This window comes from Plutella xylostella, chromosome 11 (genome assembly GCF_932276165.1).
Source record: "Plutella xylostella chromosome 11, ilPluXylo3.1, whole genome shotgun sequence".
Taxonomy (NCBI): Eukaryota; Metazoa; Arthropoda; class Insecta; order Lepidoptera; family Plutellidae; genus Plutella; species Plutella xylostella.
Genome location: NC_063991.1, coordinates 3,386,396 through 3,407,533, shown reverse-complemented (window position 1 = coordinate 3,407,533; position 21,138 = coordinate 3,386,396). Strand labels below are relative to the sequence as shown.

The 21,138-nt window shown below is 38.0% G+C and overlaps 1 protein-coding gene across 1 annotated transcript; it reads left to right on the top strand.

The window, feature by feature from the left end:
• The first annotated feature begins 1,933 nt into the window (after positions 1 to 1,933).
• On the top strand, positions 1,934 to 20,816 carry LOC105389713 (zinc finger protein 354B). Its single transcript, XM_048624304.1, has 15 exons — positions 1,934 to 2,219; positions 3,314 to 3,545; positions 4,298 to 4,390; positions 5,038 to 5,169; positions 7,013 to 7,072; positions 7,256 to 7,930; positions 8,847 to 8,977; positions 10,242 to 10,316; positions 11,161 to 11,299; positions 12,485 to 12,588; positions 13,445 to 13,595; positions 17,670 to 17,801; positions 18,407 to 18,607; positions 19,578 to 19,724; positions 20,607 to 20,816. The coding sequence occupies exons 1-15, from the start codon at positions 2,146 to 2,148 to the stop codon at positions 20,736 to 20,738; spliced, it is 2,478 nt and encodes an 825-aa protein (XP_048480261.1). The 5' UTR covers positions 1,934 to 2,145; the 3' UTR covers positions 20,739 to 20,816.
• The last annotated feature ends 322 nt before the right edge of the window (positions 20,817 to 21,138 follow it).

Below are 21,138 nucleotides of genomic sequence, written 5' to 3'. Positions count from 1 at the left end.
ACATACCAGCCATGTTTACCTATGCAAACCTAACCCCAAGCGAAACAGGAACAGAGAGGGACAGACAGACAGACGGCGCTTGAGGGAGAGGGAGACAGAAGATGGTGATAGTGTTTATCCGTTCCCACCACCCGATACTACAGCTAGTTTCGTGAATAATAATTTGTAGGTTATTTTTGTCTTTGGGCGTACATTCTGTCAATAAGGAGGAGAAAATAAGAAATTGTGATTTTGGCAATTTTGCAAAGAACTCACAGTTCTAAAATAGAAAAGTAACGCTAATTTGTAAGGCGTATTAGTGTCGCCATCTAGCGGTATATACGCTACACTAGCTCCGCGTCATATACGATTCGCGTTTAGTTTTCACTAATAAAATAAATAATAAACTCCTAGATCTAAAAATATGTACGAAAATGATATTATTGTAGAATGAAGAGCGATAGTAATTATGGTCTTTTTATTTAATATAAATTCATTCATTTTTGTAATTAATTTTATATTATAAACTGTAGATTCTAAATCATGTAATGTTCCTAGAATTATATTATGTAAAAATTAACTCTCTTATTTAAGATAAGTACAATTTGGTTCTTATTTATGCTAGTCGTGTTTAGTGCAATTAATCTTATGCGGATAAGCTTTAGTGGTATTTTATATTAAAATTGACTGCTAGATTTTAGGTAAGTATTGTATAAAGTTTATGTAAAACTTGCCTATAGTCCGTATGATATCGCCTGATCTCAGTGACAGTTAGCTTGTATCCACGGGAGAAGTCTCAAATTTGTATATTTATGAATCTTGTGTTTTGATTTCACTGAAAGGATTGTCAGAGATCTATGAAAGGGTACTCGGATACGAGCGACAATCGCTGACCGACTCTTTGTATGAGGAAAATAAAACGTAGAGATTGCAATAAAGCTATGAACATGTCCTATAGAAAGCCGGTCAGAAGACTCAGAAGTACCTGCCTACCTATATGTACTGTAAATCAGAAGATAGAAAAATCGGAATCACAACCCATTACGTCCCCACTGCTGAGGCACGGGTCTCCTTCCAATGAAGGAAGGGTTTCGGCCTAGTCCACCACGCTGGCCTAGTGCGGGCTTGTGCTAAGAAAGTTGTCGGGTAAGTGGGCAATCCCGACTGTCAGACGTTTTCGATAGTTGATCGATTATCTATGCTACAAAAATTCAATCGTGTGCGGGCACCCTTATAGCCTAACTGTAAGCCTTTGACAGTTTGTCTTCCTATACAGAGCCGAAACTGGTTTTGTAATGAAATAACAAATTGTATTCTGAATCTCAAATTTGCTATTTATTAAACGATATCAACGGTAAATTTTGCTGTCTATTTTAATTACATTTATATTTAAACTCGACCATCATTAGGCATACCGATTGGTTAACTAGACGCGAGAGTTAACTAACAAACGAGAGTCTTTCGATCCTACCCCTAACGGTAACTGTAGTGGCGTCTAGCGTCCTATTTTACGTTTCCCTTTTTGTAGAACCCACTTGGGAAACTTTCATTTTGATTACAAATACTAGATAAAACATAGGTCCAACCAAGGAACATAAGTAAGTAAGTATACTTCCATTATACTCCTCTACCGAGAAGGGTTCAACAGTCCACGCATAAGGCTATTATTATTCTGATGGTCCAACGAATATAATGGTGGTTACTTCGCATGGTAAGTAGCCAGGAGAATCAGTGTAGCTGCAGGCTTTTACTCTGAAAAGCTGGTTTTCGATTTAGCAGCAATCACACACAACCATTGAGTTCCTTCTAATCTCTTACGCAACATTACCCATTACATTTTAGCACAGAGTACCCTACTGCCCCCTGTGTCACAGACCAATTAGTTTGACATATGTCAAAAGGTAAATGCTACGCTTCCCTGAAAAAAAATTAAAACAGAATCTTGAAATTTTACGAAAAAACAGTGTTTTTCATTGATTGTAAACGTTGTAAATATGGGTAACTCAAGCCTAAATACAGCGCTATCTTTAAGAACCACTAAACACACATTTTAACAATGGGAATGAGTGAAAATTCACAACAAATCCGTCAAGCAATATTGTTTTGTTTGGTATGGAAAGTAAACTTTAAAGCTTGACGCTAAACAGTGCGATAAACCTTGAGAATATGCGGTGCTGCGTTCCAAGCTGCAGAAATGACTCGCGAAACATATCCAAGACTGACGGAATCACGTATCATGTGTAAGTTTGTTAATTTCATTGTTACAAATATTGACAATCAGCTTTTGTCTTGTGTGTGTAGGTACCAAGCTTATTTTTATGACAAAAAATGGAATTGAATCATATTCCTCGGTGCACTTAGCCATAATAGGTACATGAACACCAAAAACTGGAGTTCAAAGGTCTAAAATTATAATTTTATAAAGCTGATATAGGCATTTATGTTTTTGAACTTCAAGCTTAATAGGTTTAAGAGCACTGCATGTATTATTAAAAAATGTTATAAATAAATGAACAATAAACAAAAAAAAAAAAGCTTCTTCCTAGCTGTAGCTAAGGCTTGGCCAGTCAGTTTATTGTCTATCACTGACCCTCTTGGAATGTCAATAGAAAGCTTTATTTTTGTATTTTTCAACTTTGACTCCTATCTGTAATTTTTCATGTAAAAGCAAATATCAGTTTCTCATACAACTGGCCTCAACCCAGCCAGTATGCCACAAGAAAGGCTAATTAAATAAACCCAAATCTATCATTTTGCAGCATCCAACTTAGAAATTCCTACTCAAATAGTATCAAAGTCAAATGTCAATATTTAACTAATTATTCTCCATTTTAAAGGATCTTTGTCTTTGGAGAAAAACTAAAAAGAGAAAATCCTGAGCCATCTTTTCAAAATAGTACCTACTTAAAACTAGGTTGATATACTTAATTGAATAAAAGCTGAACTGCTGCCAATCAATGTTAGAAAGGCAAAAACTACCAAGCAACATTGTTTTTCCTGTATTTTTTGAATTTTTATGATTTTACTAGCTGTTCCCGCGAGCTTCGCTTTGCCTTAAAAAGTTTTCCCGTGGGAACAAGTAAAAAAGTAGCCTATGTTCTTTCTCAGGGTCTAGACTAGACTATCTGTATTCCAAATTTCATTCAAATCCGTTGTTTTTTTGTGTAAGAGTAACAGACAGACAGACACAGTTACTTTCGCATTTATAATATTAGTTAGCATTAAGATGACATGCAAGCAGTACATGAGCAGTTGTGTTAAGAGACTTTGGCTTGTTAAGGTAGCCCTCCCACTGTCAGAATCTTATCATAAATTTTATAATATCAAACCGCAGGTTCCCAACTGACCCAGTACAGCGACAAGCATGGCTGAAAGGGCTCGGGCGGCCCAACTGGGAGCCAAAGGAGCGCGCCACGGTGTGCTCGCAACACTTCTTTGCTGAGGACATGTATGAGACGCAGGGTGGGATGCGCAAAGTGAGGGCGGGGGCTGTGCCACTGGTTGTGCCGCCGGTTGTGCCACTGGCTGCGCCGCCCGCTGCGGCCAGCGAGCCTGTCAGTGAAAAGGTAACCAAGTAACCCTCGAAGTGTATCTTTGCTGAACCCATTACTATTTTGGATACTAACTAGTACGTAGGCCCAGGAGTTTTGTGCCAACTCCTTTACAGTTACCGCCATACGGCTGTGGAACTCACTGCCATTGGAAATCCATAGTGCAAAATCAAGCTTTTGCTTTCAAAATACAAGTAAAGTTATCTGGACACCAGCTGAGCGACGTAAACGCGCGTCGACCATATTTACATAGCACAAATTTGTACTTAAATAATGGAACAATAGAGATGAATATGCTATAGGCTGAAAAATATGACGCGTCGCGTCGCTTCGACTCAGTGCCAGTGTGAGTTGAGCCTAATAGTACCTATGTACGTATGAATCACTACATATTTGGTATGTAAAATCAACTTTATTCACCAGGCATAAGCATCGGTCATTCAAACATCATATAAGCTATATCCTCTTGCTATATTTTACTTAGTATTCGTGGGTCCTCCCTTCTTCACTATAGAGACGATTCTGAAGGCACAAAATGTCTGCAGCAGCTAATTACAAAGTCCAACATGGAATAAATAATTGTACAACTTCTTCTTCTTATAGTGCCTCTACATCATTGGCAGAGGGCATAGAGTTGGCAGTCAGCTCTTTGCAGCGCTCTCTATTATTGGCTAGTTTAAATATTTCTTCCACGGTTTTTACCAAAACTAATCACATTTTCATAATTAAACACTGTCAAACCTAATCACATATTGTTTAACTGTCAGGTGTGCAGAATGTGTCTCGCGATGGACGTGGACCTGCTCTCGATGAAGAAGTGCAAGCTGGAGGCCTACTACGAACTCATCACCGGCGTATCGGTAAGACAACTTCTTTTACTGCATACTTCACGATTCTCTCGCCATTATAAATTATATTTTCACTATTTTTCACTCAAGAAATTCCTTTTAAAAATGTATTCTTTTTTTATGGATATTGTTACTTTATGTTCATACTCTATTAACCAATAAAACAAGTTAGCTCATCATTATCATCATAAGTACCTAGTATTGACAGAGGCCTTGGGGTAGCTTGAAAACATCTGACAGTCAGGTTGCCCACTTACCCGACAACTCTCTCAGAACATGCTTGCTTGTGTTGGGGTCCACCAACCCGCACTAGGCCAGCGCGGACTAGGCCTAAACCCTTTCCTTTATTTTAAGGAGATCCGAGCCGCAGTAGTGGGTTCCTGATGATCATTTTAATTATATATATATATATATATATATATATATATATATATATATATATATATATATATATATATATATATATATATATATATATATATATATATATATATATATATATATATATATATATATATATATATATATACATATATATATATTCTCCAGACCGTGTTCGGTCAGTGTGACTGCGAGCTTCTCTCGTGTGCTCTCTGGTGGCTGTTATAGCCTAACTTATTATTTTAATTAGCATCTTAATCACTCTTATCCCCCCACAGCTATCGGACGTGCGTCTGCCAACGCGCATATGCGCGCTGTGCGCGCGGCGCGCGGCGGCGGGCGCTCGGCTAAGAGACCAGTGCGTGCGCGCCGACGCGATATTGACGGCTCTGCTTACTAGTGAACAGAGGGTAGGTTGAACTACATATACTTACAGTCATCGCAATAATTTAAGCCTAAAAATAAAATATAACGCCATCTATTTCTTTAATAAAAAACATTATACATACATCTTTTTTATCTATGAGCGTGTCATAGATAAAAAAAGAACAAAGTGGAAATGGCATCGTTTAGCTAGGTAGTAGGAAGGGGCATAGAGATTTCGTCCGCCATTATCATATTACTTGCTTATATGCAAGACAATGGGGGCTAACGCGTGTGAATTTGCCGCTAGGGGCGCTGGTGTTGACTGAGGTTAAGTGACATTTTACTTTTCATATAATTTGTTTGGCGGGCTTCGTGATAAATTATATTTTCGTTCATTTCCCTGTTGAAAAGTGATTTCTTCGCGAAATTATCGCAAATATGGATTATTTATCGATGAATGTGCAGTTGCGCATGCTTTGAAAGCTGAATTAAGGAAAAGAGGCGCATAAATAAGCGGTCTCAAAGAGCAGCTAATTCAGAGGTTAGTTTGTTTACTGTTTACAAACTTATTTTTTACGAAATGTATGCTTGTTTGCTTAGATAACAGCTATGTTTTTTCTTTTTACAGACACCAAGACTATGACCGTAACAGTAACTTGGTTGGAAACGTAGAGGACAGCATCATACAACAAAATGATTCAGTGTATACTGTTGAGTGGCCTTCAGAAACTTTGTATAGCAGTGTGAACACTAAAAATGAAACTCCAGATCTAGATATTGTCACCAATGAGTAACTACTTTGGAATTTATGCACAGTGTACGGTGGCCTGCGCCTAAAAGTATACAGGCGGAGTTTTTAAATAGCGATCCCTGATGATGAAGGGACCAGCTACATCTGTTATAAATCCAGGGACGTGTTGTGTGTGATGTGTGTAGCAGTGGTGTTTATGTGGATGTGCTTGAGCAGCATGTTAGCTTGAGATCGCTATTTTAAAATCTCCGCCTGTATACTTTTAGGCGCAGGCCACCGTACATACCATCGCTCTTACGGTGAATGAAAACATCGTGATAAAACCTGCATATCTAGATTTTCGAACCCACAAACCTGCAGAGGACCAGCGTGGTAGGAAATGGTCCAAGCTTAGGAGTGGAGTTTAGACCTTAAGGCGACATGCACAAAGGCTCCATTCGAGTGAGCTAGGTGCAGGTACTGACACCCTCACAAATAATAGAATACTTAGTATACTATACTACCATTATTTAGATTCAAATAACAACTCAACCAGCATTCATTGTGTGGATTACTAATGTGTTATATTTTTTGTATAGCAGTGTGTTTAAACGGAAAGGATAAATAAAAGTTAAATCAGTGTGTAACTCTTTTATTTTTATTGTATTTATTAAATGCCTAATCCTTCTTTACATTATGTTCTTTCTGAAATTGGTTATAATGATTTTCACAAACACGAGATTGTCGGATAATAATTATTTCACAAGCCACTGTTTTAGAACAGTTTTATCACTTGGTAACATATGTCCTCCTTTTCTTTCCGAACATAACGCATCTGCACAACATTGCGGGATAGTAACTCGATATGATGATAGTTATTTTATAATGAATAAGCTTATAAGATTCAAGATTTTAAAACTTTATTTCGCGCCAATTTGATGAAGTCGCCTTTGATAAGTTTGACAGCTATGGTACCTCTTAACCTCAGTCGACAGTGGCGCCAACTGGTGAGCAAAAAAACGGTAGTCCCCATTGTCCTGATGACAGAAATATATGTATATATAATACATTGTGGAATACGATCTACTTATAGATTTAATATTAGATACCATAGATAAAGAGGCCATGTAATAAAAGCGTTAGAACACGCCATCGAGCATATGCTCGCTGTGCGCGCCGACGCGATACTGACGGCGCTGCTCACTAGCGAACAGAGGGTAGGTTGTTTGTTGTTTTGTGGTAATATTTATAGTTATATTCCAAATCTCATTGGTCAAATACAATACTATAAAACCCAATACACTTTATTTACACCAAGAACAAAAATTACAAAACAAAAATAATATAAAAACTTAAGTTTACATTTCTCGGCTGATGTTAACCATATTTTTTGGTTTCAGCTAACGGAACAGAACATAAAATCTATTGATCGAGAAGCGAACAACCTCACTTCCCCGCTGACAGTCCACATTGTACCTGACCACCAGTACTTACTCATCACAGAAACAGCTGAAGATTTAAAAATAAAAGAAAACAAAATGGATGAACCTCCTTCGCTACACGAAGTTAACGTAGCAGAAGCTATAGAAGTAAAAAACGAAGATGATGATAACACATTCTTCGACGACGAACCCAATTTTGATGATAACATGGAACCGGCAAAAATAAACGACACTGATCATATAGAAAGCAATTATGAAGAAAACGACAATTTCATTCCGTCGGATAACTCTTCGTGCGACAGCATACCTATAAACCAACTGAAAAAGGCCAAACTTAAAAAGAAAAAAGAGGAGAAAAAACCAGCCAAAAAGGTTGCAAAAGTTCGCAAGAAGGCCGTTAAAAAAGATCCAACAGAACCTAAAATCGATAGACGTAGAAAACCGTTTTTGAATGAAGATCTAAACGAAACGTTGTTCACAATAATAGACTTGACTTATGAGGAGCAGATAGCTGAAATAGAGAAAAGACAAGAGTCTTCTAATTATAAAAATGCGGTGTACAAGTGTACTGAATGCTATAAAGGATTTTTGGATGAAGATGCGTACGAGACACATATGGTCAGGCATACTGATGTAAGTTCTTACTTAATTTATTACTTTTAGTGTCAATTTTATTTATTTCCATCATAATCATTGTTCAATCATGTAGGTCTCCACTCAAGAGTTTGACTATATCTCAATGGTTTTATCAATATGGCAGCCACAGGGGATCAATCATATCAGTCGAAGTGCCATTTTTCTTAAAGATTTTAAGATCTATGTTGGTTGTCTATGAGCATAGCTATTCCATAGCTCATTACGTACTATTAAGTACTATTACGAATAACTTATTACACAATTTATATGGTGTGATGTGGGTTCTACCTTTTTTGGGCTAAATTTTATTTGTCTAATCTCGTATTGCATAGTAACGTTTGGTCAAAGCCTCGTTTCGCCGAAAATCGTATGGCATTAATCTCGTTTAGTAAAAAGTTATTTCGCATAATCTTTTTTAGCCTAATAATGATATGGCCAAAATGTTAAAATAGTCATTCACCATCGTGATTTTCTGAATGTAGATAAATTTGTACATTTACTACATTATATTTAATTTTTTAACATAATATTAAGAGAAACAAGATTATACCTACACTAAAATAAATTTGAGCAAACGATACTTAGATGTTTCAAGATTGTGCCTTAAGAGTTTTAGGCGAAACAAGCCTTAGGCCACGTAAGTCTTGACGAAGTGATGATTCGGCTAAAAAAGTTTAGACCTTACGAGTTATACGAAACGAGTTTTGGGCAATAAAGATTAGGCCAGATGAGCGGAACCCTGTGATGTGCCTTATATAAATAAATAAATTACGAATAACTTATTTCTTAACTTTCTGATGAGGTCCTTCTAAGCTATGGAATAGCTATGCTCATAGACAGCTAAGATACGTAAAATGGATAGAAAGCATACCGTATTTTAAGTTTTTTTTTTAAATATTCTATCAATTCCCAGGCGTGCGGAGAGTACACGTGTAAAATCTGCAAGACTCACTTCAAGCAGCCGCACGCGCTGCGCAAACATATAACTGCACATCACACTCACCGGTTCAGCTGCAACTGTTGTGTCTATGTCACCACACATCGGTAAGTTATGAATTAATGTAAATTACACTTTAATGTACACACACAGAAATACATATTTACTTGCACACACAAATTTATAACTGCACATGACACACTCAAGGTCAGAAGTAGCTGCGTGTATGTCACCACAAATCGACAAGTGTTGAGTGAATGTGCACACACACACGAACACACACAAACACAAACAATGAACAAATACATCAACACGCACTGGTTCAGCTGCAACTGCTGTGTCTATGTCACTACACATCGGTAAGTGATGAATTAAATTAAATAGTACAATCACGCATAAATATATAACTGCACATGTCTATGTCATTACGCATCGTTAAGTGTTGAGTGTATGTACTAATGCACACACAAATACCAAACTGCAGATGACACACTCAGGTTCACAAATACATAACTGCACATTACACACTAAGGTTCAGATGTAGCTGTTTTACCAAACAGCAACAGTTAAGTGAGGAGTGAGTGTTCAGACCGAAACATATTCAAAGAATCAAAGAATCAAAGAATAGTTTATTTCTTTCTACAAATTCAGTAACAAAGTAGTGACCAGAGCCTCACTTGTAAGTTAAAAGAAACCTGTGCCAGTGGGGCCCCGCTCTTCCGTTTAGTATACAATTCAATAAACTTAGGTAGTTAGAAATATAACAAGTAGTTGGTAAACAATTAAATATTTGAAATAAAAACAAGTAAGGTTAACATTAATTATTTAACACTTATATTATTTTATAACTGCACATAACACACTGAGATACTACTTCTGTGTCACTGCATTCTGACTCACACATACAAAAATCTATTTATACAAATTAGAGAATACTTGCGCGAAAATCTTGTTATTAGGAGTGGTTCTGAAGCAACCGTATAAAGCAGATAAAACTTAGTAAGGTAAAGGAGGTTAATTATTTTTTAGTGTGTTTAGAGCACAGAATATAAGTACTTCTCTAACGAGGAGGTCTTGAGTCTAGAGTCTAGCTAGAGGCACAGAATCCTAACTAATATTATAAATGCGAAAGTAACTGTGTCTGTCTATCTGTCTGTCTGTCTGTTACTCTTTCACGCCAAAACTACTGAACGGATTTGAATGAAATTTGGTATACATACGGTCTAGACCCTGGGAAAGAACATAGGCTACTTTTTATCCCGGAATTCCCACGGGAAAACTTTTTAAGGCGAAGCGAAGCGCGCGGGAACAGCTAGTACTAAATATATGCTACAAATTGTTACGTATATTGTATAATCTGTCTATTCACAGACAGACGGCGCGGCTGCACGAGCGCTGGCACAAGGGCACCAAGTATCAGTGCCCGCACTGCCCGGAAGAGTTCGTGTAAGTTATCCTACTGTTTTTTCTACTATGTTATATTACAGTTTTTCCCCCTTTTTAACCGTTAACAAAAAAGAGGAATGTTCCAAGTTTAAACTGTCTGTCTTTCTGTGTGTCTGTATATTTATTGTGTGTTTGTATCTTGCTGTGGTAGCATAGCTTCGAAACGGCTGATTCGATTTGTTTTTTATTTTGGTCATAGGCGTGTGCTTGACTGTTCTTAGCCATACTTTATCAAAAGCGGCTTAGCAGTGCAAGAGTTAAGCCAAACGTCCACAGCCCGCTAAACTAAGTTAGCTCGCATAGTTGAGACAGTTTTTCATACGTAGTGCATAGTTTGCGGTGGACGCACATGTATGAAAAACTGGCTCAACTATGCGAACTAACTTAGTTTAGCCGCCAGTTAAGCTCGGCTTTATGCTACTTTTAGAGTTGTTGGCTACATGTTACTTGCATCTTTTAAAACTTTGCTGAACAAGCACTATCTCACTAAATTATCCTTACCAGCGTAATATATGATTATATATATAATAGTATGTATTTATTTAAGTATATAAGTATGATGTATGTAGTTTATTTATATTACCTATTACTAGGTATAGATTTGGTATATACATTTGTAATTTTCTCCTTGTTATATGTTCTGTTTGTAATTTTTTGCACTTTCCCCTTTTCTTGTATAGTTTCTCTCCTCCGAGGTAGTCTGGAAGAAATTACTCTTAGTAATAAGGCCGCCATTTGTACCGTCTATATTGTACATTTCCTTGTGTAATTTATGTTTGTGTGTGCAATAAAGAATTATTTATCTATCTATCTATAGGTTATTTAATGTATTGTCTACCCACAGTCGCTTCACAACGTACATGGGCCACGTGCGTATAAAACACCCGTCAGACTTCGTGTGCGCGCGTTGCGGATACTCCTTCGTCTCCGCTAAGGGCATAGAGCTGCATAAGAAGCTGAAGCATAGATTGGAAGATCAGCCCGTGAGTAGCACTGATAAATTTGCACCCTACGTACTACTATATGAGCAAGAGGCTATCCCACGCTCTAGAAGCTGAAGCACAGATTTGGAGGACCGTAAGTGTAGCATGCTCACTTATAAAACACTACCCTCTTATTTTCGGTTGAGGTGAAACGGCATGCTCACTGATAAAATTCCATCCTATGTCTTCTATTATATTACTACACATATTAACACCCTTCTGACTTCGTGTGCGCGCGCTGCGGATACTCATTCGTCTCTGCCAAGGGGATAGAGCTTCATAAGAAGCTGAAACACAGATTGGAGGATCAGCCCGTGAGTGTGGCATTGCTCACTGATATATTTTCTTCCTGTTTTTTAGCACTTTTTGCAAAAAATACACTTTTGACAGCTGCACAGACTAGGCTATTGGGTGTAGCAGCATGCTCACTGACAAAATTTTACCCAGAATTTAGCGCTTTGATAAATTTTCTTATCTTAGGTCAAGGTGAAAAGCCACTTTTGACTGGAGCACAGACTAGAATCAGCAGCAGTAAACGCAACGGCATGCGCTGGTGGTCGCATAGTTGAGCTAGCTTTTCACACTTAGTGCATAGTTTGCGGTGGCTCACATGTATGAAAAACTGGCTCAACTATGCGAACTAACTTAGTTTAAGGCGGAAATATACTTACGTGTCGTGTCGTGCCAGAAGCATATATCAGTTTCATACATTTAATGGTAAGGAACATATTCGTATGTCGTGTCGTGTGCGACACATTATGCTAAATGTGTGAAACCGAACGTCACGACACGACACGACACGTAAAGTATGCCGAGAGGTCTAGCTGGCAGTGGACGTTCGGCCTGAGAAGCGGACGCTTACCCAACTGAGCTATTACCGTTCTTGTAATCTGTATTGACGACCGATTGGCGTAGTGGTTAGTGACCCTGACTACTGAGCCGAAGGTCCCGGGTTCGATTCCCGGCCGGGGCAGATGTTTGTTTAAACACAGATATTTGTTCTCGGGTCTTGGATGTGCCTGTAAAATGGCAATAGGCCCGCCCCCTATTACATTGGGACTAACAAAACACTCTGGCGAAAAGTGGGTGCAGCAATGCATCTCTGCCTACCCCACAAGGGAGTACATTAGTACAAGGCGTGAGTGCGTGTGTGTGTGTAAAAAAAAACATTTTTTTTTCCTACAGATCCCAGCTGACGGCCCGCTCTGCTCACTGTGCAACATTCGATTCGCGACGGAGGACGCGCGACAACGACACATGCAGGTGTCGCTGCGACACGCCGCTGACAAGTACGTAGCATTATGAGCACCTTAGACTAACAATATAAGTATAATCCATCTGTCCTTACTTGGCACAAAAAGTGAACAATAAGATAAAGATAAGATAAAATACTCTTTATTGCACACAAACAGAAACAATTTCACAAACATAGAAAAGAAAAATGGTACAATCGGCGGCCTTATTACTAAAAGTAATCTCTTCCAGACAACCACATTGAAAGGAAATATAAAGTATAAAGAAAGGGGTAACGTGTGACAAGACAAGAGAAAATACAAAATAATTAATAATTACAATCTTTGTTACCAACCTTCTGTGCCAAGTAAGAACGAATGCAGTATACTACCGACTGGTGTAGTGGCTAGTGACCGCCGTGCGACGACATGCCGCTGACAAATACGTATGATACGTACTTGTGTTATAATAATAAAAATGTGGGGGCATCTCACACACAGCCATCCGACCCCTAACTAGGCAGAGCCTGTAAGATGGGTATCGGACCGCTAATATATTTACACAGATATACATATTAACACCCAAGACCCTAGTGAAATTAATTGTCTTTAAACAAATATCTGCCCCAACCGGGAATCGAACCCGGGACCTTCGGCACAGCAGTCAGGGTCACTAACCACTTCACCATTTGGTCGTCAAATTGTCAAATTTATGAGTAGGTATCACCAAGTTATTTTTTAACGTTATTCATTGTGATCCCCTGAATGACACCTTTCCCCTTTCTATATATAACCTTCTTTTAACAGTCGTATAACTCACTTTAGCATAAATACACTTTAGGTCGTTTGCTTTACTTCTTCCTTTCCATCGTCACTTTTCATTACCATCACTAATCAGGCTCTAAACCCGCAGAGAGCCTAAAGAAGCGAACGCTCCCAAGGGCCAGCGCAAGCCGCGAGACGGCAAGAGCCAGAGGAAGGAGAGAGACGCGCGGAGAGAAGAGCCGGACAAGAAGTACCCGAGCCAGATGAGGAAGGCCGAGGGACCCATACCTTGTGAACAGGTAGGCTTTAAAAAATACATAATGCGTCAAGAAAGCCTGATTTAAGTTCTAAATGCCTGAAAGCCTGATTTAATAAAAAATATGTTATTTCAGGTAGATTTTATAGAAATGTATGAAAATATACTATAAGAGAGAGGAGAGCTTAATTTTGTCTGCCATTTATAGATTGCCGCTTTATTTGCATAGATTATAATGCGTATACAATGGTGATCAATGGATGAGGAATTGCTATTGTTGTAAGTAATAGTTAGAGAGAGGCGCAAATAGCAAGAGCCAGAGACAGCATTGCGATTCTATAAAGCTAATGGACAACATTTCAAAAAACTAAAGCTGCTATAAATCGAAAACCATTTCGAGATTTAGCTCTAAAGGCCACAAAAAAAATGTTTTTGTATTTTTTGGATGTATCATTTTCGAGAAAATCTTCTTCTTCTTCTTTGGGTACCATCTCCTATCGGAGGTCGGCAATCATCTGGCTTATTCTTTCCTTCGAGACTGCTGCTCGGAACAAGGATGTGGTGTCGGTGTTGTACCAGTCTTTCAGATTTTGGACCCAAGATGTTCTTTTTCGACCGGGTCTTCGACGGCCTTGAATTTTCCCTTGTAGGAGAAGTTGCAATAAACCGTATTTACTGTTGCGCATAATATGTCCCAGGTACTGCAACTTTCTCCTTTTTACGGTTTTAAGCACTTCGGTCCCTTTTTTCATTCTCTGCAATACCGTTTCGTTTTTTATTTTATCCCTCCATGATATCTTCAATATTCTTCTATAAACCCACATTTCGAATGCTTCTAACCGTTTACACATGGTCTGGGTTAAAGTCCAAGCTTCTACTCCGTAAAGAAGTATTGAAAATATGTAGCATCGGAGTAATCGACACCTGGAGGATATCTTGAGACTACGGTTGCAGAGAAGATGGCTCATTTTCATGAATGCATTTCGGGCTTGTTCGATGCGGCATTTGACTTCTGTACTGTGGTCTTCCTGATCGTTCACTATACACCCAAGGTATTTGTATGAACGTACTTTCTCTAGCGGTTGGTTGTTAACGTAGAGGGCAGCTATGGTCGGTGTACGTCCTACCGTCATGTATTTGGTCTTTTTGGTGTTAATATTCAGACCATTTTGCGCACTGACTGATGTTACTCTGTATAGTAAACTTTGGAGTTCCTCCATTGAGCTCGCTATGAGGATGGTATCGTCTGCATATCTTATATTATTCAGGGGCCTCCCATTTATAATAATTCCTTCAGTCGCATCTTCAAGAGCTTCAGAAAATATCTCCTCTGCATAGAGGTTGAAGAGTAAAGGCGACATTATGCATCCTTGCCTTACACCTCGCAGTATACATATATCGTCAGTAAGGTGGTGCTCAACTCGGACGTTTGCCGTCTGCTGCCAATACAGGTTTCTTATAAAAGAAATGTCTTTTGTATCGAGGCCAATCTTTTTCAGAACTGAAATTAATTTATCGTGCTTTATACGGTCGAAAGCCTTCTCGTAATCGATGAAGCAGATGTATACGCATCGATCCATATCCCAACAACGTTGCATTAAAATGTGATAACCAAACAGTGCGTCGCGCGTTCCAAATCCATTCCTGAATCCAAATTGAGTGTCTGAGATGTTCTCTTCACATTTTCTATATATCCTGTTATGAATGACCTTGAGGAATATCTTCAGAACATGACTCATTAAGGATATTGTGCGGTAGTCATTGCACCGTTTGGCGTTGTTGATTTTCGGTAAAGCTATAAATGTAGAGTGGAGCCAATCTTTCGGAATGTGTCCGGTATCATATACGGCATTTATTGTATTGGTGTTATTAATTTGTAATGAATTTTTGTATTATTTTGTAATTATTTTCTGTAAGTAATCAAATCAATATAAATTTCATGGTACAATACTATACCTAATTTAGTTTAGATTTAAGCATTGTATGCATGATTGCATGTTAGTATTTAAATTATTGTATTTTATAAGATAACATTTTGAATGCTGTTGCACACCTATAATTGGTGCATGGATAGGATAAGCAACATATACTGTGTCTGAACAACTTTTTATCCAATGTGCTGTTGGTGTGTCTATTTCTGTAAATAAATAAATAAATAAATTAAATAACTGTACCAGAGTTCCCAGATGTTCATATTCGAGCAACTTTAAAATTTCGGCTGGTATTTCTTCTGGGCCCACTGTCTTACCATTTTTTGCTGACTTAATGGCATAAGATATTTCATCCTTTGTAATAGATGGTCCAGTATGATCTACTACTGATTGCTCGTTTTCACTTCTGTTGTCATAAAATAACCCCTCAATGTACTCCTTCCAGATGTCCAGTTTCTCCTTAATAGTCATGGCGTATGGTATGCTCCATTTTTATCTATAAGGGTATTGTTGGCAGGTTTCTTTTTCAGTCCTAAGATCTCATTTATCTTTTTGTACATATTAAAGGAGTCATGTCTGGCCTGTAGTGACTCTACTTCCGTGCACCTGTCGTTTATCCAGTTTTCTTTGGCCTCAATGCATTTCCGTCCTATCAGTCTATGAATCAGTCTGTATTTTGCTGGATCTGTATGTTTCACTTCTCTACGTTGTATCATAAGATCCATGATTTCATCCGTGATCCATTCCTTTTTCTTCACGACGGCTGTTGGTGTGAGTATCTCCTTAGCCGTATTTATAATGACACCCTTAAATTGATTCCATACTTGTTCCGGTTCCTTTACACCTCTTTGACTCTGCTGCAATTCGTGCATTTGGTTGTGGAGGTCCATATGAAACCTTTGTTTAATATCCACATCTCTAAGTCGGGATATGTCAAATTTGGGTCTCAGGTCAGGTCGAGAAAATCATAAAATAGTAAAAAAGTGCTGATGACGTCATGCATCAGGTGCGATGCATTTTGATGATCAAAGCCTATAGATTTAAAAACAAAGTAACTGTCACTTTCATGTTTGATTGACGTTGACGTTTTATCGTGACGTAATTGTTTATTTGGGTCATTTTCATAAATTCTGTTTTGCCACTTTCTGACTATTTTTTTAAATTTATTATATAAAATGGTTAGTACGAATATGTCCCAGAGCATGCCACCGCCTACACAGCTGAAAATATGCTTTTGAAAAATGCTTCTCCTTATTTTTTTTACATGATAAGTACTTTGTATCATCAGAAATATCATTGTCATTTGAAAATGACCCATTTGTTGGTTGGCATGTAAACAAAGTTTAAATGTCATTTGTCAGTGTCATTTATGTTTTTTTTCAAGGCTAAGGTAAAAGACAAAAATAAAAATTGAGCCTAATACCTATGTGACGTCAATTCCGGTTTTAAAATAATTAACTTTAAAGTTAAAAATAACATGCAAAAATTCATGTAAAAACAAAATAAAAAAATACGGGTCCTCTAATTTTCTATAAACTTTGCGAATAGATAATACAAATATAGGGTAAAGAAAATGAAATGTTGTCCATTGTCAAAACTCGATTCTGAATCCCGAGTGAGTTTTCAAATTGACACATCGAATTTCGAGATTTTGACAAATAATGTATGAGAAGAATGAAGATCGAAGTGAGATGTCTAATTTAAAAGAATCGCAAGGCAGAAGAGAGAAGAGAGCCGCTGAAAGAGAAAAGAGTAACAACTACTGTTAATAAACCGAAGCCAATTTATTTATTTACAAAAAGGTAACAAACAGTATTTTGCGTATATTATTACATATTTTGGTGCTTAATGACCTAGAGTACCATTAATTAATTTAATAATAAATCAATATAAATGACAGATTATTAAAATAAATTATATAAATTAGATTAGTGTAAAACATGCAAACAAATTAATTGCAATAAATTGATTAAATATACACAATTTTAAATTAAGTTAAAGGGAAAAGAAGTGAGCAGTCTATGAAAAGATTAATATTAAAATGATTTTAAGACTAGATTTTTAAAAGAGGCTAATGATTTATGAAATATGTCAACGTCGGCAAATTCCCTATCCATTAATCTTGCGCAACGCCTGAAAAATGAATTTTTGGCATAATTTAAATAAATTTTTTTTTTTCCTCCCAGTGCGGCATGCAACTAGAAGACTCGCGTGCCTACCACGGCCACTTCCGACGGGCGCACCCGGACAAGAACCGAACCAACTACCCCTCCATGAAGTCACCTTGCATGTGCGAGGTCTGCGGACGCATGTTCCAGGTGGGTGCATCGAAATTGGCTCATCCGTTTATGCGATACCGCAGATAATGTGCTTAATGGGTCAGGCAAAATGTATAAAAGCAGTTCACCCGTTAGGCTATTTGAATGAATTGCACAATGTGAAGGCATACTGAGCACCAATTTCGAAGTTTGTCGAAATTGGTTCATCCGTTTGTTACGTATGCCTTTTACACTCAAGATCAATGAAAAATCTCCAGTGTCGCAATACTCCTAAACGGTTAAGCTCTAATTTCGCCATAGTCAATTAGATCGTTACCAGGGATTGATTCATCAATTATACGTCATCTCCATATCAAATTCTTGACTTCTCCATATTCAATAACGCCGTCTTCAATATTGAAGCAAAATTAACAGCGCATGAGATAATCATTATAATCGATTTCTATATTCTATGTTTTAAAAAATGGGGTCATTTGGGGGTCAACATTTTGTATGTGGAACTTTTAGTTAGTGAGTAAATCTTAAGCATCGCATTTCACACATATGCTCGTTACTCTTTTACTCTAAAGCTAAATACTACAACTTGTCAATATAGTATTTGAGATTAAATAATAGACTTTACTGACCCCCTCTCTCCCGCGCAGTCGTTCGCGCTACTCAAGGACCACACGTGGACGCACACCGGCGAGAAGCCGTTCAAGTGTGAACTGTGCAACAAGACGTTCCGCATGAAGCAACGGCTGGTCGCCCACCGGCGCGTGCACAGTGCGCAGCGAGCGTCGTACACCTGCGCCGTGTGCCACAAGCACTTCTCCACGCACAGCAACCGCCAGCGGCACATGTTTGTGAGTCCCTCTAGGGGTGTCCCACGCTCTATACAGGGTGTTGCAAAAAGGGTATACTAAGCCGAAACCTACATGTGCAGCATGTTATATCTAAGCCCTAAGCGAAAAAAAATATTCATTCTCCATAGTAAAAAGTCACGTGACCAACTAAGTTTCTATGGAAAATGAATATTTTTTTTCGAGAATTTTGAAATTCTGATTTCAGTTCCGGGCTTATATATACCATGCTGCAAATGCTGGTTTCGGCTTAGTATACCCTTTTTGCAACACCCTGTATAGTATACGTGTAGCTGTAGTTCTTCGTTATCATATTTCACACTTGTCTAAACACGTGCGCTGTTTGCCGGAAACAATTCTCGACACAGGTAGAGGGATATGTGGCAGGTGTACATGTAATTATACATTCCCCAAAGCCTGGAGAGCCGAGCGTAGCGAAGCAATACGTCTTAACACTACATCTTTTTTTTACACTTATGTAAAAAATAATGTATACCTTGATATGTTAAACCATTTCCTATAAACTAGAGATAATAGCCGAGCGAAGCGAGGCAATACAAATCAACCCTGCACAGCCTATAAGCTAGAGAGTCCTTCCTACACAAGCCGGAAGTAGTATGTAAAAATTTACGTTCATCAGAAAAAAATAATTAGGTACGTGAATAAAAACATTTGATTTCGACTTTGGAATCCTAGTCAATAGTATAACTGGGTTTGTCTAAACGTGTTTTGATGATTATTCTCTCCTACCCTCAGATCCACACGGGCCTGAAGCCATTCAAGTGTGAAATGTGCGGCAAGTGCTTCATGCACGCTCCACGTACGCGTGCGCTGTTTGACAGAATCAATTTTTTAACCCACTGTCGCAGCCAATTGATAAAAAAGCGTTTTTGGCAAAACTGCCACCTTCCACGCCCTCTTCATACTAATTCCAATTTTGGAACCTATTCATATTTTTTTTCTCTACCCTCAGATCCACACGGGCCTAAAGCCATTCAAGTGTGAAATGTGCGGCAAGTGCTTCAAGCACGCGAGCGAGAAGCGCGCTCACGTTTCCTACGTGCACCTGAAGAAGCCGTGGCCGAAGCGAGCGCGCGCCAAGAGACAACATGCGACGCCTGTGAGTCAAAAAAAATATGTTTATTTCGTTAATAATAATGGTTTACACAATCTATAATCAAGTGCTGAGACCAACCTAGTAGGCTATGTAATAACCTGTGACAGGAGGCCCCGCTCTTCCATATCTCTAGTAGGTACTTAATTATAACAATAATCTAGTGTTTAATAATAATACAGTGAGTAAAAATAACTTTAAGATTATAACTTAGTAAGAAATATAAAGTAAAACATGCTTAGTGTCACTTATGTCTGTGTGCTTCAAGCACTGCATAACTGTCTGCCTTACAGGTAAATTACTTTGGAGACGTTTTAGCATATTTATTAAAGTCTCCAAAGTTTTTTAACTCTACTACTCTAACTTATATTAAATATCCTACTTCCTTTTCTGCAAGAGCCTTAATAAGGCATGGAAATACAATTTATTTTCATTGATTTTCGCCCGTAACTCAAGGTACAAGAGTTCAAAATAAGGTGGAACTATTTTCCCCTTGCCTTATCAAAGCTTATAAATACTCTGTCCATTATATTATTGGTGTTTTGACATTCGAAATCCCATACATATTTGATGACTGCAAAGAAAAACCAACTTTACTTACCAGACATAAGGAAACGTCAAAAATGCAATAACATAGTGGAAGCTCTATAAATATGATGGTGTTAAAGACAAACGATATCTTTCTTATTATATTCTTTATTCCTAGTACACTTAACCCTTTTCATCGAAATATCCTTCCACCCAAAGGTTGCCTGGAAGAAATCGCTTTAAGCGATAAGGCCGCCATTTGTACATATGTGTTAGAATAAGTTTTTTTTTTGTAATTTTTGTCCATGCTTTTGTGTAGAAATAAAGAATATGTATCTATTTATATTATTTACTCCACAGAACGAGCTAGACGACGAGATGCGAGACGCCCCGGCCGAAGCCCCGCTGTGGCCGCCGTGCGACCCCAAGCTGAACGACATGGCGCAGATCATACACGACAAACCCATGTACTATAACAATATTAAGATTTAACCCGCTCTCCCTTAGGTACTGTGTCTTACGTCTAAGTGCCAATTTCGCCGTAGTGGGTTAGAGCATAACCAGGGATTATTGGTTCTGTCAAGAATTTAATATGGAGATGACGTATAATTGATGAACCAATCCCTGGTTACGATCAAACCGACTATGGTGAATCAGGAACTAAACCTGGTTTTTTAATCTCAGATACTCGATTGTCAAACTGAACGATATGGCACAGATACATGACAAACCTATGTAGGTACTATAATAATATCAAGATTTAACCCTCTTTCCCTTAGGAACTGTGTCTAAGGTCTGTTTTTTAATCTCAGATACTAAATTGACAGATTCTGACCGGTTCATCAACAGACGATTGTCCCGCGATTAACTGCCAGTTTCAATAACTCTATCT

Excerpts from the sequence above, each read along its gene's own strand:
- LOC105389713 (XM_048624304.1), top strand. The coding sequence starts at position 2,146 with ATGCGGTGCTGCGTTCCAAGCTGCAGAAATGACTCGCGAAACATATCC. Across the intron at positions 4,391-5,037 it reads AACTCATCACCGGCGTATCG|CTATCGGACGTGCGTCTGCC; the intron begins GTAAGACAACTT and ends ATCCCCCCACAG. Across the intron at positions 13,596-17,669 it reads GACCCATACCTTGTGAACAG|TGCGGCATGCAACTAGAAGA; the intron begins GTAGGCTTTAAA and ends TTTTCCTCCCAG.